This window comes from Hyperoodon ampullatus (assembly GCF_949752795.1).
Source record: "Hyperoodon ampullatus genome assembly, chromosome: 3".
Taxonomy (NCBI): Eukaryota; Metazoa; Chordata; class Mammalia; order Artiodactyla; family Ziphiidae; genus Hyperoodon; species Hyperoodon ampullatus.
This window is the reverse complement of record NC_136916.1, coordinates 96521193-96547569: the sequence shown is the minus strand read 5'-3', so window position 1 is coordinate 96547569 and position 26377 is coordinate 96521193. Positions and strand designations below refer to the sequence as shown.

General features: G+C 37.7%; 1 protein-coding gene across 1 annotated transcript in view; it reads left to right on the top strand.

Moving 5' to 3' along the window:
- BUB1B (BUB1 mitotic checkpoint serine/threonine kinase B) overlaps positions 1-26377 on the top strand; it is a 56751-nt gene that overhangs the window by 5766 nt on the left and 24608 nt on the right. Inside the window, exons 3-11 of the mRNA XM_079699864.1 lie at positions 3282-3341; positions 3728-3872; positions 7825-8021; positions 16047-16216; positions 17620-17834; positions 18005-18096; positions 19626-19855; positions 25458-25570; positions 26106-26212. Of these exons, the coding sequence (XP_079555990.1) occupies positions 3282-3341; positions 3728-3872; positions 7825-8021; positions 16047-16216; positions 17620-17834; positions 18005-18096; positions 19626-19855; positions 25458-25570; positions 26106-26212 (1329 nt within the window). The remainder of the gene's footprint in view (positions 1-3281; positions 3342-3727; positions 3873-7824; positions 8022-16046; positions 16217-17619; positions 17835-18004; positions 18097-19625; positions 19856-25457; positions 25571-26105; positions 26213-26377) is intronic.

The following is a 26377-nucleotide window of genomic DNA, read 5'->3' as shown; positions in this document are numbered from 1 at the left end:
TTTATTTCCATTACTCTAGGAGGTGGATCAAAAAAGATCTTGCTGTGAGTTATGTCAAAGAGTGTTCTTCCTATGTTTTCCTCTAAGAGTTTTATAGTGTCCAGTCTTACATTTAGGTCTCTAATCCATTTTGAGTTTATTTTTGTGTATGGTGTTAGGGAGTGTTCTAATTTCATTCTTTTACATGTAGCTGTCCAGTTTTCCCAGCACCACTTATTGAAGAGACTGTCTTTTCCCCTTTGTATATCCTTTTCCCCATTGTGCCTCCTTTGTCATAGATTAGTTGACCATAGGTGCATGGGTTTATCTCTGGGTTTTCTATCCTGTTCCATTGATCTATATTTCTGTTTTTGTGTCAGTACCATATGACAAGCAGAAGTTTTTAATTTTTTAATTTTTTGGCTTCATTTGGTCTTTGTTGCTGCGCGCGGACTTTCTCTAGTTGCGGAGAGCGGGGACTACTCTTCGTTGTGGTGCATGCGCTTCTCATTGCAGTGGCCTCTCTTGTTGCCGAGCATGGGCTCTAGGTGCGTGGGCTCAGTAGTTGTGGCTCACGAGCTCTAGAGCACAGGCTCAGTAGTTGTGGCACAGGGGCTTTGTTGCTCCGCAGCAAGTGGGATCTTCCCAGAGCAGAGCTCGAACCCATGTCCCCTGCATTGGCAGGTGGATTCTTAACCACTGTGCCACCAGGGAAGTCCAGAAGTTTTTAATTTTGGTGAAGTTTAATTAATTAGTGTCTTTCTTTTAGTGGGTTTTGTATCTTCTCTGGGAAATCTTTTCCTGCCCCAAAGGTGCAAAGATATTCTCCTGTGATTTCTTCTAACTTTATTGTTTTAGCTTTATGTTTAAATTTATCCTTGAGTATGGTGTGAGGTTGGAGTAAAAGGTCTTCCGCATCCACCCCCACCCCCACGTGAATATCTAGTTGTACTGCCTCCATTTGTTGAAGAGATTTTTTTTTTCTTTCCCCATTGAATTGCTTTGGGGCTCTTGTCAAAAATCATTTGACTGTATATGTGTGGGTCATTTCTGAGCTCTCTATTCTGTTCCATTGATCTAATTGTCTTTCTTTTCACCAATTATATATTGTCTTGATTAGCTTTATATAGTAAAGACTAGAATTAGGTAGCGTGAGTTCTCCAGCTCTTGTTCTTTTTCAAAATAGTTTTGGCTATTCTTGGTCCTTTGCCTTTCCAAATTTTAAAATCATCTTCTCAGTTTCTAGAAAAGAGACTGCTGGGATTTGGCTTAGATTGCATTGAATCCATAGATAAATTTGGAGGGTTGCTGATTTTTATCAGTAGTGTACATAATTGTGTCCCCTTAGCTACATAATTGTGTACCCTTTTCTAATTTTTCCTTTTCTTGTAGTGTTGTTACCACCCAGGGCTCTTGGACTCTTTACTCAATAGAAATTGATAAGGGGCCAGACCAGAAATTCAGGGAAGGCTTTATTGGGACTCGTGCTGCAGGGAGCAAAAACAAATAACAGGTTCCCCTGAGCTGGGGCGATCTGGTTTCTTAAATGGGGTGAGGGTAGGAGCGGATCCAAGGGTTGGGCCAGAGGGGTGACTTGGGTGATCTGCCCACCCCCTTGGTGCTGTGTGCAGGGATCATTAGCAGTACTCTGCTTTTGTTCCTGAAACCTCAGAAGTGGTGGGTTTTTGGTCTTTTTGGATCTTATTGTTCATAATTTGCCCCAACTGCAAATGTACACAGTTATTTTTAGTCCCTTATAGTTTCTTTGTATTCTGTTGCACAAGGAGACTTTTGTCCAGGTGCCCGCACTGCAGCAAAGGGTCCCAGGTCCCAGCCTGTCTCAGTGTTACCTGACTAGTCTTTTTGAAATCTTTACTTAGCATATTCAAGGTAGTCTCCAATTGAAGAACCACTACTGGTTTGAACAGGTAGAATCCAAACTCTTTAAATTTACATTTAAAACATTCCCTTCTTACCTCTCCAGATATCTCCATTTATTCCCAATACTGACTTTATGTTATAGCTTAATTCCCCTCTGGGTTAACTGTCCCATTTTGACAACTTTATTCAATACTGATTTCCCTCTCTCTTGGAAAATTCCCTTTTTCTTTCAAATCTTATGGTTCCTTCAGAGTCCCACCTTCTAAGATTGCTTCTATGATACCTCCTTTTGACTTCATAAAGCCTTTACTATCCATTCTTGGCAACTGTAATATACTGCTCTGTGTTATTAATTTTTCATTTATGTATTGCTTTCTTATTAGGGCATAAATTCCTTTGTGTGAGGGACTATTCTTTATGTCAAACATAACCCCTTATACAGTTTTTATTGATTAAGCATTTATCTAAATTGTGGTTTATTACCCAATACTTCCCCTCTATTCTAACGGGTCAGTCTTAACTTAGTCTTAGCCCTCTGCTTTCCCAGCTCTTTACAAAGTCATATTTCACACTTTCTCTGAAGCATTCCTCCAATTTATATGTGGTCTAATTCTTCTCTAATGTTACCCATGGAATTTTTCTTTAACCTTAAGATTCTTATTTCTATATATATCTGTATGTATGTGTGTTTAGTTTTTCTTCAGTACTATCAGATACATATAAAATAATAGCTGTCATTTATTGAGTACTTACTATGTCTAAACACTACACTTAAGACTAGTCAACCTAATAAGATAGATAGTATTATTATCCCCATTTTATAGATGAGGAAACTGAAAACAGTTTAAATAGTTTTTCTAATGTTACTCAGCTAGTGATTACTAGAGCTGCACTGGAACCTAGGGAGTCTTGTTCCAGAGATTTAAACTGCTGTGTAATACTTCTTTTCTATATGTTGTCTTGGAATTTCTCTAATTTCTGTATATTTTATCTCTCCTGTTATATTATCAGGCAGAATCCTGATTGTTTCTATTCTTTTTCTTTCTGTTTAATAAACCCTCAAACTCCAGTGCACTTATCTAGGTTGATAGTAAACACTTAATAATGAATAAAAATGAAGGTGAGGGCTTCCCTGGTGGCGCAGTGGTTGAGAGTCCGCCTGCCGATTCAGGGGACACGGGTTCATGCCCCGGTCCAGGAAGATCCCACATGCCGTGGAGCAGCTGGGCCCGTGAGCCATGGCCGCGGAGCCTGCGCGTCCGGAGCCTGTGCTCCGCAACGGGAGAGACCACAACAGTGAGAGGCCCGAGTACCGCAAAAAAAGAAAAAAAAAAGAAAGAAAGAAAAAAAATGAAGGTGATACTTGTTCATTTGGCTTTTATCACTATTGCTTATGTTCACATTTTCTGTTTAAATTTCAGGGCATTTGAATCTGAAATTCGATTTTATGCTGGAAATGACCCACTGGATGTTTGGGATAGGTGAGTCTTTTTATTTAACAAGGGCCATAGAAACTTAACAGGTGAGTCCTTATGGCCAGGCATCTCAAACTGGGGTGTGTGGAGCAGTGTGTTAGAGTAGAGAGTAGTGTTTTGCAGACACAGATAAGCAGAATAATCATAGTGTATCTTCCTGAGGTGTGACTGTGAGCTATACCTGTCTATCACCATCCCCATTATTTCCCACAGGTATATGTTAGCAATATTTGGAAAAGTTTGAGGTATACAGGCTTAGGGCATGTCATTGAGGACCTCTAAATAAACATTTTCAGTATATTAGATATTTCTGCTTTAAAAAGTCCAGAATGGGTCTTGGAGCAAGATAATGTTAAACTTGAAAAATATTCTTTTCCTCTCTTCTCATTCAGGTATATTAACTGGACAGAGCAGAACTATCCTCAGGGCGGGAAGGAGAGTAATATGTCAACATTATTAGAAAGAGCTGTAGAAGCACTACAAGGAGAAAAACGATATTATAATGATCCTCGATTTCTTAGTCTCTGGCTTAAGCTGGTAAGTCTTTCTCAAGTGCCATCTGAGTTTAAAATATTAAACCAAGAGATTTTCTCTAGAGGTATCTTGTACACCAAAAAACTGAGCCATTCAGTAGATACTAAACATTTAATAAATATTCAATATTTGTTAAATTGTTTCTACTTTAGAGGTGGATTTTACTATAAGGTTTTTTTTATCCCTTTAAAAGTGGTCATAAGGCCTGTCTTATTTCTCTGTAGGAGTGGGTTATTTATTGATTTTAAACATCATTGGGCCATGCAACTGTACTGGGGGAGGATGTGTAGGAGCCAACACATGGCAGCAGTACGATTGTTTGGGGAAAAGCTTTTGTAGGTGATTCTGGTATCCCTTTCTCCCATTTTTTGAATCTTCACCATAAAAAAAAGTCACGTTTTTTTTTCATCTGTCTTTGGGTTTCTTTCACCTAGTATGTTGCTACAATTAAAAATATTGACCTGACCACTTTGTACTATCTTACTTGACATGTAGTTCTTTTAAGAACACTCGAGGATTTTTTTATGAAAATGTCTTTGTAAAAATTATGGCCAGGGTTTCTTGGACATTAATTTCATTGCTTTTATCCTAAAAGAGATTAGAAAAAAAGCAAGTGATAAATATTTAGAATAGAATTTTAGATGACAGAATTAGATATTGGATAAAAAAAATTTTAATAAAATATATTAAAAATTAAAAATACATTTTAAAATTAAAAATTTATTAAAAATAAGTAATTAGATAATTCTAAATAACAGAATATTTACAACCATTGTAATATGATAAAATACTGACATTGGAAATTAATAAGATTTCTGGCTAAAATATATCTCTTGGGGAGGACTTAACTTAAACTTCAAATAGTTACTAATACAGGAAGTTAGGTGAATCCTGAAGACATAATTATCTTGATTTCTGCAGGACATTTGACATATCTTGGCATCCTTATACAAGTTGGTGAAATTACCTTAGGGATAGTAGTTAGGGGAATTTATAACAAAGGATGGCACACAAAGAATTCTAAACAGATTTGTTAGTATGGAGACTGTGGTTCCTGGTGGTATACTAATGGATTTTGTTCTTCATTCTATTCTATATAATATTCTTATGTGTGATTTATTAGAAGGTTGAACTAAATAAACCTCTAAAGTGACTTTTAATCTCAGGTTTCTATGACTATATTTAGTTGGAGCTATTAAAAGTAACAATTGGAATAATTTCTCTGTTCACTTGTGTTAACCTGGTGCTTGTACTGAAAAGCAGTGATTATCATAGAATAAAAGACATAGTCTAAACCAATACTCCTGAAAGAATGGTCTGTAGACTGTTCAAGATAAGTACAAAAATTGAGAGTAAGCATTTAGAAATTTTGTTAACAGTTTAGCATTGGCACAACATCTAAGCACAACCTCATTTTTCTGGTGACTTCTCTTTTTATTGTATTTTAAAAAAATATCAGTCAGTACCTTGATTTCAGTGTGGTGAAACCTTGAACAGGGAACCCAACTGATCCTGACTCAAAAAACTGTAAGACAGTAAACTTGAATTGTTTTATGCTACCAAATTTGTGGTAATTTATGATACACCAGTAGATGAATGCAATGGAAAAAAAATCAGCGACGGAATGGAAACTTTTACACACACACACACACACACACACACACACACACACACACACACACCACCCCCCCACCCCCCCACCCCCGTCTCCTTCACCACAGGTAATCTGAGAAGGACTGGTCTCGTCAAATTCAAATTATCAGCCCTAGAGTAATCAGCAGTAATTTAAACTTTGCACCTGGAAAATAAGGTCCATATGAAACTATTTTGCTGTCTTTCTTAGTCAAGAGGAGTAAAGGTGGGTTTCTCACACTACTCTTTTGCTTTGCAGAAAGATTTCTGCAGTCAGAGGGTTTTTTTAAATTTATTTTATTTTATTTATTTTTATTTTTGGCTGTGTTGGGTCTTCGTTGCTGCACGCCGGCTTTCTCTAGTTGCGGCCAGCAGGGGCTACTCTTCGTTGCAGCGCTCTGGCTTCTCATTGTGGTGGCTTCTCTTGCTGTGGAGCACGGGCTCTAGGCGCGTAGGCTTCAGTAGTTGTGGCACGCAGGCTCAGTAGTTGTGGCACATGGGCTTAGTTGCTCCACGGCATGTGGGATCTTCCCGGACCAGGGCTCAAACCTGTGTCTCCTTCATTGGCCACCAGGAAAGCCCCAGAGTTATTTTTATAAAGGATAACTACAATCTAGCTAAGGAAAAATTTGTTCTTAGAAAATATCCAGTATTTTTAGTTAAAAATGTAAAATTGTTTTAATTTGGCTTTTTAAGGTTACCAAAAAGATAGGTTTAACTTTTGAATCTATTAATCTCACCGTCTTATCCTTTTATTGATATTTATGTTATTTCTTAAGTGATCTCATTCAGCAGTCTGGAATAACCTGATCTGTATTGGCTATCCCATGCTGTACCACAGCTATTCAGAAAGCCGTTAACGAAGTGCAGTCAATTTTAAGCTTTATTTTTGTAGTAATAGATATCGAGGACTGGATCTTATACTGATAATGCATTGAGAATTATAACTTTGCTTGAAACACCATCACATATGGGAAAACATCTCTAATTTGGATAAGCAGAAAAACTGCATTTACTAAATTACTGCAAAATTAAAGTATAAAATACTAATTGTTTTTGTCAAAGATATAAATGGAACATTTCATTTTTTCAGCCTTTTTCTACCAGACCCTGGGTAGGGACCTGAATATAGTAGATAGCAATGTTTTCTGCCTTTGTGGAGTTTACCTTTTTGGGGAAGACAGATGGTAAATGAACAGGAGAAAATGTTATCCTCTGCAGTAGTAAAATAGCTCCTAACTAGAACACTGAAATGCTACTTTCTGTATGAAAGGAGAAACTTTTAAAAATAAGTATTATCTGTGAAATTATATTTGGGAATAACTGCTAACATTTTAAATTTGTACAACCATCTTAGAAAGCAATTTACTTTTTAACATAGTTCTACTTATAGGAATTTAAGGGAATAATGTAAATTGTGAAAGGCAGTATGCTTAAAGATATTTATTATACAATTATTTATATTAGGCAAAATTAGAAGTGGTTTATCCAAAAAATAGGGGAATAATTAAATGATGGAAGATCTACTAGATGGAACATTTTTCACCCATTTAAAAATAATAATGAAAAGTAAGTAGCTGCATGGAAAAATGAATGATGCACTGTCAAATGGAATAAAAACATTTAATTATGATTAAAACTGTAAAATCCTTTTATCCTGGGTAAAATGATATATGTTCCTTTTTTTCCCTAAGGGAAAAACAAAGACTGAAGAAAATACATAAAACTGTTAGTGGTGTGGGATTTTTAGTGATCCCTCTCTCCTCCCCTTCTTGCTACTAGAATTATCTACATTGTATCTGGTCTTATAAAGTCCCTTCTAAAATATAGATTTGACCATGTCATTTCTTTGCTTATAGCTCTCCTACCCCAACACATATAACATTGACTACCAAGTATATTTAAAATTGATTAGCTTGACTTTCAAGACTGTTCAGACCTTTTTTCCCCAAACTCCTGTCTTGCCTACACACCTACAAATTTCTAGTCTTCAGTGTCTTTGCTTATGCTATTTTCTCTGCCTAGAATGCCCTTCGTTTTCCATTGTCTACCTTATGTAAGTCTATTCTTCCTTAAGCACCACACTCAAATGTCATACCTTAAAGTCTTTCCTCCCTATCTCTTTTTCTTACAAATTAAACTCTTACTTTTGTCTATGTTTTAGGTCCTCCCAATATATTCCTTATAACATTGTATTATAATAGATATATTATTTTCGTTGCAGAAACTACATATAGTATCTCCAATGATTGTTTGGCACATAATAGACACTCAGTAAGTGAAGAGAAATTGGTTAACTGCTAACGCTTTTCATTTGTTACAGGGTCATTTATGCAATGAACCTTTGGATATGTACAGTTATTTACATAACCAAGGAATTGGCATTTCACTTGCTCAGTTCTATATCTCATGGGCTGAAGAATATGAAGCTAGAGAAAACTTTAAGAAAGCAGATGTGATATTTCAGGAAGGGATTCAACAGAAGGCTGAACCACTGGAAAGACTGCAGTCCCAGCACCGGTAAACTGCTTCTCTGGAGCTTGTCTTAACTTGTTAAAACTAATAACAATCGTTTTGCATCTGAATAAAGTGCTCTCTATGGATTGGCAAGTTAACTTCATTACTATTCAGTTTTTTAAAAGACATATTTAAATATTTTCCATTTAACATTCTGTAAAATGTACTCTTTGGTGTACAGTTCTATACGTTTTCACAAGTGAGTAGAGACTTGTAACCATTACCATAATCAAGATATAGAATAATTTCATCACTCCATAGAATTCCCTCACGTTATCCCTTTGTTGTCAACACCTACTCACAATCCCAACCTCTAGCAACCACTGATGTATTCTCCAGCCCTATAGTTTTGCTTTTTCCATAATGTCATATAAATGGAATCATACAGTATATAGTCTTGATTCTGGCTGCTTTCATTTAGCATAATGCATTTCAGTTGTAAGAGTTCTTTTTTTTTTTTTTTTTTTTTTTTGTGATACGCAGGCCTCTCACTGTTGTGGCCTCTCCCATTGCGGAGCACAGGCTCTGGACGCGCAGGCTCAGCAGCCATGGCTCACGGGCCCAGCCGCTCCGCGGCATGTGGGATCTTCCCTGACCGGGGCACGAACCCGTGTCCCCTGCATCGGCAGGTGGACTCTCAACCACTGCGCCACCAGGGAAGCCCTAAGAGTTCTTTATATATTCTAAATACAAGCCTTTTGTCAGATGAGTGATTTGTAAATCTTTTCTCCCAGCTTAAATTAAGTCTGGGAGTGTTTTTTATAGAACAAAAGTTTTTAATTTTGAAGAAGTTTAACTTACAATTATTTCTTGTATGGACCATGCTTTTGGTATACCTAAGAATTCCACCTAGCTGAAGATCACAGAGGTCACTCCTATGTTTTTATCCTGAAGGTTTTTTTGTGGTTGTTTTTTGTTTGTTTGTTTGTTTGTTTGTTTTGCGTTATGCGGTCCTCTCACTGCTGTGGCCTCTCCCGCCGCGGAGCATAGGCTCCGGACGCGCAGGCCCAACGGCCACGGCCCACGGGCCCAGCTGCTCCACGGCACGCAGGATCCTCTCAGACTGGGGCACGAACCCGCGTCCCCTGCATCTGCAGGCAGGCTCTCAACCACTGCGCCACCAGGGAAGCCCTGTGGTCCATTTTGAGTTAATTTTTGTAGAAGATATCAAGGCTGTTTTTTTTTTTTTTTTTTTTGCATATGAGCCTCCATTTATTCCTGTGCCACTTGTTGAAAAGACTTTCTCCATTGAATTACCTTTGCATCTTTGTCAAAAAGCAAGTGATCATATTTGTATAGGTTTATCTCTGTTACTCTGTTTTGTTCTATTGATCTCTGTCTATCATTGGTATATATCACACTATCTAGATTGCTGGGGTTTTATAGTAAGTCTGGAAATCAGGTAATATGAGTCTTCTAACTGTTCTTTTTAAGTCTTCTAGTTCCTTTGACTTTGTGTATAAATTCTAGAATCAGCTTCCTGGGATTTTGATGAATATTGTGCATGAACAAGGTATATTTCTCCATTTATTTAGATCTTTGATTTCTCTTAGTGGGCTTTGGTAGTTTTTGTCTTTCAAGGAATTGGTCCATTTCATCCAAGTGATGAGTTTATGGACATAGAATTGTTCATAGTATTCCTTTATTATCCTTTTAATGTCTGTAGGTTATGTAGTAACCCCCCTTCTTTCGTTTTTCATATTGATAATCCTGATATTGGTCTTCTCTTTTTCCTCTGTCAGTCTGGGTAGAAGTTTATTGATTTCTCTTGATCTTTTTAGGGAATCAGCTTTGGGTTCCATTGATTTTTCTCTTAATTGATATTCTGCTCTTAATTTTATTAATTTCTGCTCTTTATTATTTCCTTCTCTGTGATTGCTTTGGGTTTAACTTGCCCTTCTTTTTCTAATTTAAGGTGACACTTAAAGCACTGATTTCTAGAACTTTCTTTTCTAATATAAAAAATTTCTGTCTAAACACTGCTTTAGCCGTATCCCACAAATTTTGATATAATATGTTTTCATTTTCATTCAGTTCAAAATATTTTTTAATTTTCTTTATGTCTTCCTTTTGATCCACGGGTTATATAGAAGTGTATTGTTTAATTAGGACGTGTTTGGAGATTTTTCAGATATCTCCCTGTTACTGATTTCTAGTTTAATTCTATTATGATCAGAGAACATAATTTGTATGATTTCGATTCTTTTGAATTTATTAAGGTTCATTTTATGGCCCAGAATATGGTCTATCATGGTGAATGTTTTCTGTATACCTGAAAAATATGTCTTTTCTGCTGTTTTGGAGTAAAATGTTCTGTAAATGTCATTTAGGTCAAGTTGATTGGTAATCTGTTCTGGTCTTCTGTATCCTTGCTGATTTTCTGTCTACTTGTTCTGTCAATTACTGAGAGAGGAATTTCGAAGTTTCTTTTATTGTGTTTTGTTTGTTTGGTTGTTCGTTTTTCTTGTCGCGTGGCTTGTGAGATCTTAGTTCCCCGACCAGGGATTGAACCTGGGCCCTCGCCAATAAGAGCGCAGAATCCTAACCACTGGACTACCAGGGAATTCCCTCTTTTATTGTGAATTTATGTTTCTTCTTTGAGCTCATATCAGTCTTGCTACATATATTTTGAAGTTCTCTTGTTAGGTTTATACACATTTAGAATTGATCCCTTTATCATTATTTAATGTTCATCTTTATCCCTGATCATACTCGTTCTGAAGTCAGCTTAATCTGATATTGATATAGGCAGTCCAGCTTTCTTTAGTTTGCATGGTACATCTTTTTCCTTTCTTTACTTTTTTTTTTTTTAACAGTTTTAGAGTTGTGCAGCCATTGCCACAATCTAATTTTACAACATTTTTACACCCCAAAATGAATTCCATACTTATTAGCAGTCACTCCCCATTCCCACTCACCCCAGTTCCAGGCAACCACTAATCTGCTTTCTCTCTCTGCATTTGCCTCTTCTGGACGTTGCACATAAATGGAATCCTACATTATGTGGTCTTTTGTGACTGGCTTCTTTCACTTAGCATGTTTTCAAGGTTCATCATAGATGAACATAGTTGTGGCATATGTCAGTATTTCATTCCTTTTTATTGCTGAATAATATGTCATTCTATGGACATACCACATTTTGTTTATCCATTCATCACTTATTGGGCATTTAGGTTTTTATTTTTTGGCAACTATGAAATAATGCTGCTATAAACATTCACATTACAGGTTTTTGTGTGGATTCCCTTTTACTTTTTTCTTTTTAACAAAGGAAGTTCTTTTTTTTATTGAAGTATAGTTGATGTACAGTATTATAAAAGTTACAGGCGTACAATATAGTGATCCACAATTTTTAAAGGTTATACTCCATTTATAGTTATTATAAAATATTGGCTGTATTCCCTGTGTTGTGTAATATGTCCTTGTAGGTTATTTTATACCTAATAGTTTGTACCTTCCAATTCCCTACCCCTATGTTGCCTCTCTCCCTTTCCTCTCCCCACTGGTAACCGCTAGTTTGTTCTCTATATCTGTGAGTCTGTTTCTTTTTTATTTTATTCACTAGTTTGTTGTATTTCTTAGATGCCACATATAAGTGATATCATACAGTATTTGTCTCTCTCTCTGACTTATTTCACTTTGCATAATCCCCTCCAAGTTCATCCATGTTGTTGCAAATGACAAGATTTCATTCTTTTTTTATGACTGAGTAGTATTCCACTGTATATGTATACCACATCTTGTTTATCCGTTCAACTGTTGGTGGGCACTTAGGTTGCTTCCGTATCTTGGCAATTGAAAATAACACTATTCTGAACACTGGAGTGCATTTATCTTTTCAAATTAGTGTTTTTGGTTTTTTTGGATATATACCCAGGAGTGGAATTGCTGGGTCATATGGTAGTTCTGTTTTTAGTTTTTTGAGAAACCTCCATACTCTTTTCCATAGTGGCTGCAGCAATTTACATTCCTACAACAGTGTACAAGGGTTCCCTCTTCTCCACATCCTTGCCAACATTTGTGATTTGTGTTCTTTTTGATGATAGCCATTCTGACAGGTGTGAGGTGATAACCTCATTGTGGTTTTGATTTTCATTTCCCTGATGATTAGTGACGTTAAGCACCTTTTCATGTGCCTTGTGGCCATCTGCATTTCCTCTTTGGAAAAAAGCCTTTTAAGGTCTTCTGCCCATTTTTTAATCAGGTTGCTCCTTTCGCTTTTAACCTGTCAATGTCTTTATATTTAAAGTGGTTCTTACACACTAAAGAGTTGGGTGTTGTGTTTTTCTCAGTTCTCGCAGTATCTTTTATGTGGTATATTTAGAACATTTTAATGGAATTATCAATTTGGGGGGATTTAGATCTGTTATTATTTGTTTTCAGTTTGTTCTCTGTCTTTTGTTCCTCTGTTGCCCCTTTCCTATCTTCTTTTGGATTATTTGAATTTTTTTATTATTTCATTTAAATTTATTTTATTGGCTTTTTGTTACTTTTTTAGTGGTTGCTCTAGGGTATATTATACACATATCTAACCTTTCACAGTCTACTTAGAGTTAATATTTTACCACTTCAAGTAAAATATAGAAGCTTTATAACCATATAGGTTCTTTAACTTCCTACTTTTTTGATATACTGGTTGTATGTATTATATTTACATACATTGAAAACCCCATCAGGGGCTTCCCTGGTGGTGTAGTGGTTAAGAATCTGCCTGCCAATGCAGGGCACACGGGTTCGATCCCTGGTCTGGGAAGATCCAACATGCCCCAGAGCAGCTAAGCCCGTGAGCCACAGCTGCTGAGCCTGCGCTCTAGAGCCCACGAGCCACAACTACTGAGCCCACGTGCCACATCTACTGAAGCCCACGCACCTAGAGCCTGTACTTCACAGCAAGAGAAGCCACCGCAATGAGAAGCCTGCGCACTGCAAGGAAGAGTAGTCCCTGCTCGCTGCAAGTAGAGAAAGCCTATGTGCAGCAACAAAGACCCAACACAGCCAAAAATAAATAAATAAAATAAATAAATTTTTTTTAAAAAAAGAAAACCCCATCAGACAATGTTATAATTTTTGCTTTCATCGGCCATACATATTTTAAAGAACTTAGGAGAGGGCTTCCCTGGTGGCGCAGTGGTTGAGAATCTGCCTGCCAATGCAGGGGACACGGGTTCGAGCCCTGGTCTGGGAAGATCCCACATGCCACAGAGCAACTGGGCCCGTGAGCCACAATTACTGAGCCTGCGCGTCTGGAGCCTGTGCTCCGCAACAAGAGAGGCCGCAATAGTGAGAGGCCCGTGCACCGCGATGAAGAGTGGCCCCCGCTTGCCACAGCTAGAGATAGCCCTTGCACAGAAACGAAGACCCAACACAGCCATAAATAAATAAATAAAATAAATTAAAAATAAATAAATAAATTAAAAAAAAAAAGAACTTAGGAGAAAAATAATCTTTTATATTTACCATTTTTGTTCTTTCTTTATTCCTGAAATTCCAAATTCTCCTCTGGTATCATTTCCTTTCAGCCCAGTGAGGGGTTTTTTTAGCCATTCATTTAGAATGAGTCTTTTGCCAAAAAATTATCTTAGTTTTATTTTCATCTGAGAATGTCTTTATTCATCTTCATTCCTGAAGGATATTTTCACTGGATGTAGAATTCTGGGTAACAGTTCTTTTAACATGTTTCTGTCTTCTGGACTCCATGATTTCTGATGGGAAACCTGTAGTCATTTGAATGGCTCTTCCCCATTTTTTGTAATGTGTTGATTTTCTCTGGGTATGTTTAAGATTTTTTTCTTTAACATTGCTTTTCAGCAGTTTGATCGTGATGTGTCTAAGTGTGATTACCTTTATGTTTAATCCATTTGGGGATTACTGCACTTTTTGAATTTGTAAATGCATGCCTTTCACAAAATTTGAAAAGTTTTCAGCCATTATTTTATTTTATTTTATTTATTATTTTTTTTTTTATTATTATTTTTTTTTTCAGCCATTATTTTAAAAACACGTGTCTAGGGCTTCCCTGGTGGCACAGTGGTTGAGAGTCCGCCTGCCGATGCAGGGGACACGGGTTCGTGCCCCGGTCCGGAAGGATCCCACATGCCGTGGAGCGGCTGGGCCCGTGAGCCATGGCCGCTGCGCCTGCGCGTCTGGAGCCTGTGCTCCGCAACGGGAGAGGCCACAACAGTGAGAGGCCCGCATACCGCAAAAAAAAAAACAAAAAAAAAACGTGTCTATACCTTTTCTTCTGGGACTTCAGTTACACATATTAGACTTTCTGATATTGTCCCACAGGTCCCTGAAGCTCTGTTCATTTAAAAAAATTTTTTAACCTTTATTCTTTATGTTCTTTAGGGTGGCCAATTTTTATTTATTTGTTTTCAGGTTCATTTACTCTTTTCTGTCTTCTCCATTCTGATAATGAGTATATCCAGTAAATTTTTTATTTCAGATACTATGTTTTTCAGGTCTAAAATTTCCATTTGATTCTTTTTCATACTTTCTGTGTGTCTGCTGAGAACTATCTTTCCACTCATTTCAAATGTTTTTACCTTTATTTTATGGAGCATCATTATAATAGCTGCTTTAAAATCTCTGTCTGAAAACTCTAACACCTGGGTCATTTGATATTTGTATCTGTTGATTTTTTTTCCTTTGAGAATCGGTCACATTTTCCCAGTTCTTCGTGTGTGACATAATTTTGGATTATATCCTGGACATTTATCCTGAATTATCTGACTCTAGGTCCTGTTGGTTGATGTTCTCTGGAGAATGTTGATGTTTTTGTCTTATTGGGTAACTAACCTTCAGATATCATAATTTCTTTTTCATCTTATATGGGTAGTGGTTCCAGTGTCAGTTCAGTTTTCCAAAGACCTTTGGGTCTGTCCCATGTGTCTGTTGCTCTGGGGTTAGTCTAGGACTTGGGCAGTGGTTTATACTATAGTTCAATTCTCAAAGCCTTTTCTCTGCTGCTTTGGGTCTGCCCTGTGTATGCATAGCTCAGGGGTGAGTCCAGAGCTTGTGCCAATTCATGTATAGAATTAGGAGATCCCTTTCTTCAGCTCATCCTCTCCAGTGTTTCTCCCATACTCATTGGCCCTCAGAGTCCCGTTTTCCCAGTCCTCTGGCCAGAAAGGTGAAGTTTCTCTAGGAGTTTTAGCTTCCCACACCACCAGTGTAACAATTCAAAGTAAGGAAAAGAGATGAAGGGGAAAACAAAACCAGGAAGCAGCCCTGTGTGGGTTGTTTCTTCAAGTTTGACCCCTCTCCACAGTCCACTTGCTTTTGTTTATGTCTCAGAGGCCTCAGTTGCTTTCTTGTATTTTGTCTAGAGTTTTTAATTCTAATCAGTGAGAGAGAGAGAAGCTATCATGAGCTCGTTCCATCTTGGCCAGCATTTGCAGTTTATTCAGTTTTTTTACTCTTTTGATAATGCTTGAAACTTGGGCAGCAGCACAGGAAGTTTAATCTTCAAACTTCTGCCAGCTTTGCTAAAGTAAAATGTCTTGTTGGATGCAACTTCATTTCATCTGATTCAGGAAAAATGGTGGGGTAGGGTGTAGGGTGGGGATTCTATGTAGAGAGAGAAAGACATGCAGCGATAAAAATAGACGTGGCAAGATGTTAACAATTAGTGAATCTAGGTAAAGGGTATATGGGTGCTCATTTACTCTTTCAACTATTTTGTGAATTTAAAAAGTTGATGGGAAACTCTGATCTTAATAAATTCTATGATCTTAATCTTAGACATCCTGATCTGATCCTGAGATCAACCTACTGGTGCTCTTCAGAGTATTTTTAATTGGTCAAATTTGGACATACAGAGGGGGAGCTAAATCATTCTAGCCAAAACCTTTTCTGATTTCAAGGTGGCTTTCTTTATTCCTGAGAGAGTAAACACTTTCTTTTGGCTGTTTGTATATATTTCTTCCCCTATCCCACTTTTCGCCCTTGTTTAACAAATTAAGAAATTTGAATCTGGTGAGTAGTGTTCATCTCACCAAATGTTAATTGTCCATTCTCTTACTTTAGACAATTCCAAGCTCGAGTGTCTCGGCAAACTCTGTTGGCACTTGAGAAAGAAGAGGAGGAGGAAGTTTTTGGAACTTCTGTACCACAACGAAGCACATTGGCTGAACTAAAAAGCAAAGGGAAAAAGACAGCAAGAGCTCCAATCAGCCGTGTAGGAGGTGCTCTCAAGGGTAAGTTTGTTAAATGTTATTATGGGAAGCTCTTAGTCTCAGGTGGTAGGCAAATTATGTAAGGAGAACATGTATAAATATATATGTGGACATTGTCCTTCTGTTCTGAGTACTGGGTAGCAAAAAAGAAAAGTCTAAGGAGAACTGAGATCACAGTGTGCAGTATCACTAAAACATGTCAGCATTTTGTCTCTTAATTAAGAAAAACCCATTCTGAGGCCCTTATAATGCAAAAAAGAGAGAGAGAGAGAAAAAAACCTAACCTAATATACAGGGAGCATCTAGAGTTTCTCAGTTTTAGTTGTTAGTTGAAAGAATATATGCAATAATATAGCAAGTATTATCAAAGTAAAGCTTACATGTACCAAATCCTCAAAGAATGTTTTAACTTGGTCTTCAGCTTTTGAGGGGTCAGAAATTGGGCTCTCTTTGTATACCTAAAGATGATCGGTAATAGCTTTTTTAAAAATTCACTATTTTTTAGGGAAATTTAGGTTTACAGCAAAATTGAGTGGAAGGTACAAAGATAAATAATTATTAACCAAATTTATAGCAGTTAGACATGTAGACCAGATTTTTAAAAGATCTCTTATCCCTTTCCTGATATCAACTTTTAATACTCAGAATGGGGACTTCCCTGGTGGCACAGTGGTTAAGAATCTGCCTGCCAATGCAGGGGACATGGGTTTTGAATCCTGGTCTGGGAAGATCCCACATGCCACAGAGCAGCTAAGCCCATGCACCACAACTACTGAGCCTGCACTCTAGAGCCTGTGCGCCCTGGAGCCCGGGCTCCCCAACAAGAGAAGCCACTGCAATGAGAAGTCTGTGTGCAGCAACAAAGACCCAACGCTGCCAAAAATAAATAAAAATTAATACTCAGAATGTTCCTTGGAGATCTGAGAATTAGGGTATAAGGAATATAGTCTTAAAGAATATTTCATCCAGATCATGATGAAGCTTGATTCTAATAAGCAGCCCCACTAAAGAGAATACCACTAATAAGTGGGCTAATTTGTTTTGTCTAGATTCAGTGCATTTCAACTGATTTCCATTGAGAGAAGGTTTTAAACTGAAAGATGAAGATTAAGATTAAGTTAGTTTGGTAAAATTAGGCAATGTTAGAATGATGACTGAAGGAAGATGTAGAATTTTTTTTTGGACATCTATGCATAAAAGATTACAGGTGAGGGAAAAGAGGTAGGGTACAAGTAACATACAGACTGGACTTAAAATTACTAATTTGATCCATTAAGGTTTTTAAAATTATTATTTAAAAAAATTTCTGATTCTGTGGTAGTAGAAGTAATCTCCTTGATTTGGGAAGGAAGTAGGTATACCTTCTTGGGCATCTAAATTGATAATTAAAGATTTTACATGAAGTTTTAATATTTTTCTCTTAGCTCCAAGGCAGAACAGAGGACTCCAAAATCCAGTTCCTCAACAGATGCAAAGTAATTCTAGAATTACTGTTTTTGATGAAAATGCTGATGAACCTTCTGGAGCGGAGTCATCTAGGCCTACAGGGCAGCCATGGATAGCACCTCCTGTGTCCAGGGCCAAAGAGAATGAGCTGCAAGCTGGCCCTTGGAACACAGGCAGGCCTTTGGAATACAGGGTAAGGACTCTTAGATCCAGTTTATTTGTTGACATAACAAAGACTTCAGAGTTAGAGTAGGGGAGTATTTTTAGCATCTCTTTTAATTCCTCTTGAATAATTAGGCATGGTCTGCATATGTTGTGTCAATGTAAAACCATGGTAATTTTAGTTTTCTTCTTCATCGCCAGCCTCGTGGCAATACAGCTTCTATGACAGCTGTACCCTCTGTGCTTCCCAGTTTTACTCCATATGTGGAAGAGACTGCACAACAGCCAGTTATGTGAGTTTGGTTTCCAGATATTTTGAGGTGGGAATTATGAAGAGTGGGCAGGGGCACCTATCCTAGTTCCCAAAGGCATTTTCTTCTTTGTGGGGATGAAGGTAAACCAAAGTTTTATTTCCTTTACATCTATATTTTTTTGAGTATGTTAGGGCTAAAAGACTATTTGTTAGTATTATTAAGGAATAAACTCGATAGGTTTATATTTACATTGCTGTAGTCAAAGACAATCACTGTGATTTAAATGAGGTGTTCTACCTTTGTTATTGACAGTAATGAGAAATTATGGCAGTTTTTCCTCGTAACCTGCTTTTTCTTTCTGGATGTCTTTTTCTTCCCTACCCTTGGCATTTCTGTTTATAAGAAAAAATATGATAGATGATGATTAAATAATCAGGCAGTCTGAGATTCAGTCTAATATGTAACATTGTGGAGTTCTAATATTAGGTCATATTTTGTGCCCCATTGCAAGAGTTTCCTCATAACTAAGCTATAACCCTTCGTATATGCTAGGTATGATGTTTGTGTGGGATTTTCATAGGGTCTTTTATCAGTTGAGCAAGTTGAGGAAGGCTTTTAAGCATGTAGATGCTTGGGCCATTGAAGTTTCTGATCTAGTGTATCTGAGGTGAAGACCAGGTATCTTTAGTTGTAAAAAGGTACATAAGAAAATAAAAGATATATAAGTGATTCTGATCCATTGTCCGGATTGAGAACATCTGCCCTGTCCCGACTGAGGTGCTTTATGCTTCATTCTTTTCAAACCTATATTACCACTCTCATTCTTCCCCCTCAGCTGAGAACATTGAATTTCACATCATCAGTTCCCTAAATGCTATATTCCTAACTCTAATTCTTTGGGGTGCTAAACAATGGAAAATGGGCTGTATTGCATAAGTTAACTTCATTTCATACACTGGCTTTGATTTAGATATTTCCACGGACATAGAAAACAAACTTATGGTTACCAAAGGGGAGAGATAAGTTAGGAGGTTGGGATTAACATACACACACTACTATATATAAAATAGATAACCAACAAGGACCTACTGTATAGCACAGGGAACTATACTCAATATTTTGTAATAACCTATAAGGGAAAAGAATCTGAAAAAGAATATATATATAAATATATATATATATAACTGAATCACTTTGCTGTACATCTGAAACTAACACACAAATCAACTATACTTCAATAAAAACAATTTTTTAATAAAAATAAAAATATTACCTCCTTTAAAAAAGGTATGGTATTCAGATTTATTTTTACCTATAAGTAATAAAAGCTATATGATGACCCTAACTTACACATAATTTCCTTCTTCATCATAGTAGTACTCAGAACATAATTGTTGATGGACCATGTAAATTATTTTTAGCCTGTTTTCTCAGTCTTTTTTGTTTCTGTTTTTTTGGAATCGATCACATATAGCCTCACTATTGACATTGTCCCTGTGTTCTGTCAAAACGTAAGAAATAACTCATTTGATCTGTATGGTGAATAATAATTATCTTGCTTCTTTTAGGACACCATGTAAAATTGAACCCAGTATAAACCACATTCTAAGCACAAGAAAGCCTGGAAAGGAAGAAGGAGATCTCCTGCAAAGAGTTCAAAGCCTTCAGCAAGAGTCTGAGGAGAAGAAAGAGAAAATGATGTATTGTAAGGAGAAGATTTATGCAGGAGTGGGGGAGTTCTCCTTTGAGGAGATCCGGGCTGAGGTTTTCCGGAAGAAATTAAAAGAGCAAAGAGAAGGTATTTGTATTGATCTAGTTCAAGTTTGTAAAAATAACTTAGTTGTAGGAAGATTGAGTTGATATGTTAAGTCTGAGGAAAATTACCCCATTGTGTGTACCTTTATGTGATGCTTGTATGGTTTCTGTGTTTCTCCATTTAGGCTGAATTTCCATTGTTGCTTTCCATGAAACCCCTGAGGAAAAATATTAAGCAACTAAGTTTGTGTTCAAAAGTAAAGGAACTGCATTACCAATTCATAATTTCCCTGCAATTGGCAGACAGAGTGCTTTTCCTAACATTTCCTAAATATTTCACTTTACTTTTGATACTTCGGCTGAAATTTCTCCCAGGGCTTATTTAGGTTAACATACTCACTCATTTAGATGATAGTTATGTGTACTGTTTATTAAAGACATTATGTTCTTTCTAAGTTAAAGGAAGCTTCACTATAAATTGAAAAACTGGGAATTTGGGGGAAGTGGGAAGTGGTTCTGATTCTGAAACCTAGAAGTACTTGGGGGCAAGAGGTGTGCAGAATAGGCTGAAAGTAGGGAAGTGTAGCATTTGGAGCTTAAGGCATTAGAAGATGCGCGAGAGTACAGAAAAGGAGGTAGGGGAGAGTCCAGAAATAAATTTCATTCATTTAGACATTTTGACTAGGATCTATACCAAGAAAGAAGAATTTTTTTTTTTTTTTTTTTTTTAAAACACAGGCATCCAGAGTAACCTACTATTGCAGCTCAGCTCACTTAAGGAGATGTGGCATTCATAAGGCTAGCTGGGAAACTTAACCATCACTTATAATTTGTTTGAGAAAAAAATATTTCAGAGTTCCAGGTGACAAGTTAGAAGCAAACGTCTGTAAAGCAGATTGTACGTTTGGAATTGCCCTATTTGTTACATCAACTGGTGCCTTCCAAGGTTGACAGAAGTGCTCTGGGCTCAAATAATACATTGAAAAATGGAATCTACGTGTCTAGGTAGGAGACAGGGAATGGTTAAAAAGCAAGGAGCTGGTTGTGTAAAGCTTTTCAAAGTGGGAACCACCACAACAAAGAAGTATGCTAGCAGAGTAGCCAAATATGATCTGGGAAAGGAACTAGGTACTTAGATTAAAACTACTGTTTCCTAAAGGGAAGGCTCTAGCTATACCAAGTATATAAAAGTAAAATAGTACATTATTCTCAACTAGCCAAAGAAGGACCTGAGCTACAGTTAGTTGGGATTTGAGTAGTTAAAAAGAAGTATTGACCTTTGAGGATATTTTAATACTCGTTTCCTAAACTTGTCTCTGAATCTAGTTTGTACTCTTATAAATCCTTATGCCTATAAGAAAGAGGTTTCTTCTTATATTGAAAACTAGCTTCAAAGATTGTTGCAGACTTTCACTCTCAGGTAGGGATATGAGAAATGAGGAAGCCACAGGTTGGGCCTAAAGACAAGGCTGTTATCCTTTCTTCCCATTGCTACTTCCAAACCATATTCCCCCTCCTTCAAAAAGCTTCTTTCGGATTCATGTCTTCCAATTTTTGTTTTCTACCTCTTGAGCCTCCTTAGTGTTCTCACCTCAGACTTTTTAGTCACTCCCTATCACTCATTAACTGACTAAGCACCTGGCTCATATCTTACTTTCTACTCCCTACATCATCCACTATATTGTATTCACCTGGCAGAACCTCAACCCTGGTTAAATCCAGCTCTCTGCTCACACTCTGTACCTGCATCCAAGTATTGATAGTTTAAATGTAGCTGGAGAAAAACGCAGCTGTGTGTATTGGTCTCATTTTAAATTCTTTTTTTTTTATTGGGGTATAGTTGTTATACAATGTTGTATTGGTTTCTACTGTACAGCGAAGTGGAGTTCCCTGTGCTATACGGCAGGTTCTCATTAGTTATCTATTTTATACATATTAGTGTATATATGTCAATCCCAATCTCCCAGTTCATCCCACCCCACACTTTCCACCCTTGGTAGCCATACGTTTGTTCTCTGCATCTGTGTCTCTATTTCTGCCTTGCAAACCAGTTCATCTGTACCATTTTCCCAGATTCCACATATATGCATTAATATACGATATTTGTTTTTCTCTTTCTGACTTACTTCATTCTGTATGACAGTGTCTAGTTCCATCCACATCTCTACAAATGACCCAATTTCGTTCCTTTTTATGGCTGAGTAATATTCCATTGTATATATATACCACATCTTTTTTTTAATATATAAATTTATTTATTTTTGGCTGCATTGGGTCTTCGTTGCTCTGCGTGGGCTTTCTCTAGTTGCGGTGAGCAGGGGCTACTCTTCGTTGTGGTGCGCAGGCTTCTCATTGCGGTGGCTTCTCTTGTTGCAGAGTACAGGCTCTAGGTACACGGGCTTCAATAGTTGTGACATGCAGGCTCAGTAGTTGTGGCTTGCAGGCTCTAGAGCACAGGCTCAGTAGCTGTGGCGCACGGGCTTAGCTGCTCCACGGCATGTGCGATCTTCCCGGACCAGGGCTTAAACCTGTGTCCCCTGCATTGGCAGGTGGATTCTTAACCACAGTGCCACCAGGGAAGCCTATACCACATCTTCTTTATCCATTCATCTGTTGATGGACATTTAGGTTGCTTCCATCACCTGGCTATTGTAAATAGTGCTGCAATGAACATTGGGGTGCATGTGTCTTTTTGAATTATGGTTTTCTCTGGGTATATGCCCAGTAGTGGGATTGCTGGGTCATATGGTAGTTCTATTTTTAGTTTTTTAAGGAACCTCCATACTGTTCTCCATAGTGGCTGTATCAATTTACACTCCCACCACAGTGCAGGAGGGTTCCCTTTTCTCCACACCCTCTCCAGCATTTGTTGTTTGTAGACTTTCTGATGATGCCCATTTTGACTGGTGTGAGGTGATACCTCACTGTAGTTTTGATTTGCATTTCTCTAATAATTAGTGAAGTTGAGCATCTTTTCATGTGCCTCTTCTGTTATGTCTTCTTTGGAGACATGTCTATTTAGGTCTTCTGCCCATTTTTGGATTGGGTTGTTTGTTTTTTTGATATTGCGCTGCATGAGCTGTTTGTATATTTTGGAGATTAATCCTTTGTCCATTGCTTCGTTTGCAAATATTTTCTCCCATTCTGAGGGCTGTCTTTTCGTCTTGCTTATGATTTCCTTTGCTGTGCAAAAGCTTTTAAGTTTCCTTAGGTCCCATTTGTTTATTTTTGTTTTTATTTCCATTTCTCTAGGAAGTGGGTCAAAAAGGATCTTGCTGTGATTTATGTCAAAGAGTGTTCTTCCTATGTTTTCCTCTAAGAGTTTTATACGGTCCAGTCTTACATTTAGGTCTTTAATCCATTTTGAGTTTATTTTTGTGTATGGTGTTAGGGAGTGTTCTAATTTCATTCTTTTACATGTAGCTGTCCAGTCATTTTAAATTCTTGACCACAAATCTCAAATGAGCATTTACCAGTGCCTAACAATCATTCTAGTTTCCTGGTAGGTGAATTTCTTCTTTCTGCTAAACAACTAATTTAATTTTCTTTCATATTTTCAAATCTGCATCCCTCTCCCTCCTCACCTATAATCTTGTTTCCAATTTCATTGAGAAAATAGAAGGAATGTAATGGTAACTCCATTTTCTTCCACCAAATTTGCCATATCTGCAATCTGTACCTATACACTCATTCTTTCTGTTAAACCTAACGTTTCTGGGGCTTCCCTGGTGGTGCAGTGGTTAAGAATCCACCTGCCAATACAGGGGACACGGGTTTGAGCCCCGGTCTGGGAAGATCCCACATGCCGGGGAGCAGCTGAGCCCGTGTGCCACAACTACTGAGCCTGTGCCCCTAGAGCCCATGCTTTGCAACAAGAGAAGCCACCTCAATGAGAAGTCTGTGCACCACAACGAAGAGTAGCCCCACTCACAACTAGAGAAAGCCCGTGGGCAGCAATGAAGACCCAACATGGCCAGTAAATAAATAAATAAAATTTTTTAAAAAATTAATGTTTCTCTGTTCCTATCAAAGGAGTGGCCCTTTTTTCTTCCCCTTCCAGCATTTTCCCTTTTTACTAAACCATTCTCACTAATTTATACGTATATACTCTAATGTCTCCATTCTTTAAAAAAAAAAAAAAAAAAAAAATCTCCATTATCCTCATATTCTTCTCTAGCTACTACCCCATTTTTATACTCTTTCACAGCAAAATTTGGGGAGAATTGTAATCTTCTTTTGCTGCCTATTATTTCCTCAAGCATCTCTTCTATTCCAGTGATCACAGTGACCAGAAACCTCCTTTTTGCCAAATCTTATGGCTCTTTCTCAGTCCTGATCTTTATTGACCTCTTGGCTTCATTTGGCACAGTTGATGAAATACTACTTTATGAAATGCTTCTCTTGGTTTCTTCCTTGATGTGTATTCCCATTCAGTTTCCTTTACTGCTGTTCTTCTCATTCAGGACCTCTTCCTGAGGCCCAGGGGAGAGTTCTGAAGTATCCCAATTATCTTTTCTTTCAACAGCTATCTTTAGGTAATAGATTAAATACTGTTTTCAAGTCATGGACTCTCAAATTCATATCCCCATCCCTGACATTTTACCTAAACCGCAGACTCACATTTAGTTGCCTGCATCTATTGGCTATCCTAATAGACATTTTAAACTCAACCTAACCAAAAACAGTTACTGGGAGTTCCCTGGTGGTCCAGTGACTAACACAGTGCACTCCCAATGCAGGGGGCCCTGGTTCGATCTCTGGTCAGGGAACTAGATCCCATGTGCTGCAACTAAGAGTTTGCATGCCGCAACTAAATATCCTACATGCCTCAACTACAAGATCCCGCATGCCGCAGGGAAGATCCTGCATGCTGCAACTAAGACCTGGTGCAGCCAAATACAAATTTTAAAGAAAAACAAAGTTAGTGATTTCTGTCACAAACCACACCCCAATATGCAAATGTACCACAGGCTTCCCTATCTCAATAAAAGGCATCCCCATACACGCAGTTGGTTCAAGCCAAAAAAAGTCCAGAAGTCATCTCTGATCCCTCTTACCTTACCATTCCCCCACATCTAATGAATAAGCCTATCAACTTTATCACCAAAAAATTTCATAAATCTTTCATTTATCACCACTCCTATTATTATCTCAATCGAAACCACAGTCTTTTAGCTGGACTACTGCAATTAGACTTTCTACCCTCATTCTGGCCTTAACACAGTCCATTTTATTCACAGCAAATTATCTTTTTTAAAAAGTCAGATCATGGGCTTCCCTGGTGGCGCAGTGGTTGAGAGTCCGCCTGCTGATGCAGGAGACATGGGTTCGTGCCCCGGTCTGGGAAGATCCCACATGCCGCGGAGCGGCTGGGCCCGTGAGCCATGGCCACTGAACCTGCGCGTCCAGAGCCTGTGCTCCGCAACGGGAGAGGCCACAACATTGAGAGGCCCGTGTACCGCAAAAAATATATATAAAAATAAAAAAATAATAGAGACCTAGACCTCAAGTTGAGGGCTTTGCTCCATTTGTATCATTCTCATCTGTAATATTAACATACGTTGAGGACATGAGCCCCAAAGACAGTTTTTGACAGGATAAATTGCTATGAGGCGTAATGCCTCAGCCAACTTCACTGTTTCTAGCTGAGCTACTGACCAGTGCAGAGAAGAGAGCAGAAATGCAGAAGCAGATTGAAGAGATGGAGAAGAAGCTAAAAGAAATCCAAACTACTCAGCAAGAAAGAGCAAGTGATCAGGTCATTCTCTTTTTCAATACGTACAACTAATGCTTATTGAAACAAATTTAAACAATATAAAAATATAGAAAGTAAAAAGTCCTGTCAGACCCACTCAGTTTCTGATAGTTTCTTCACTATTAGTATCAGTAAAGTTGAGCAGGAAAGTAATTTAACAGGTGACTTCAAATGGAATTTGCAGCATATAAGTGATGCAATTTATTGACTATTGACTTCTTAGTTATACTCTAAATCACTATTCTGTTACTTCTGACTTTAGATTTTTATTCTAGTTATGTTCCATTAAAATGAGATTAGCTAAAGAAATTTAGTGTGTATTTATTTCCTTGCCACTACTCAGTTGAGTACAACAGTACCAGTTTATACTGGGAACATAAATTATTGGGAAGAACTTTTGTGGTACAGGCATTTTATATGGTTAATATATGTCTAGGGGAAGAGTATAGTAAAGTTAATTTTGGCACTAAAACTTGAGAATAGGTAGCATTTTCTACATAGGAGAGACACATTGATTTTGTTTATTTAATGCAAATAGCAAGAAGAGAAGATGTCTACAGCTGAACTGCCAATTGTTTCAGAGTCTCAGGAAATACCAGGAATGGCTCTATGCAATTCTGCTTGCCCAGTAAACTCTTGTGCCAGGTAGGACCGCATTGGTGGGAGGGATGGTGCTTATAGGAGGGCATCTAGAACCAACCTTTGACTCTCTAGTGACTTGAAGTCTCCTTAACTTTTATAGTATTGAGACATGATTTTTACAAGTCTTTGTCACAACATAAGCTTTGATGCTGATGAGGGAGGTCTGGG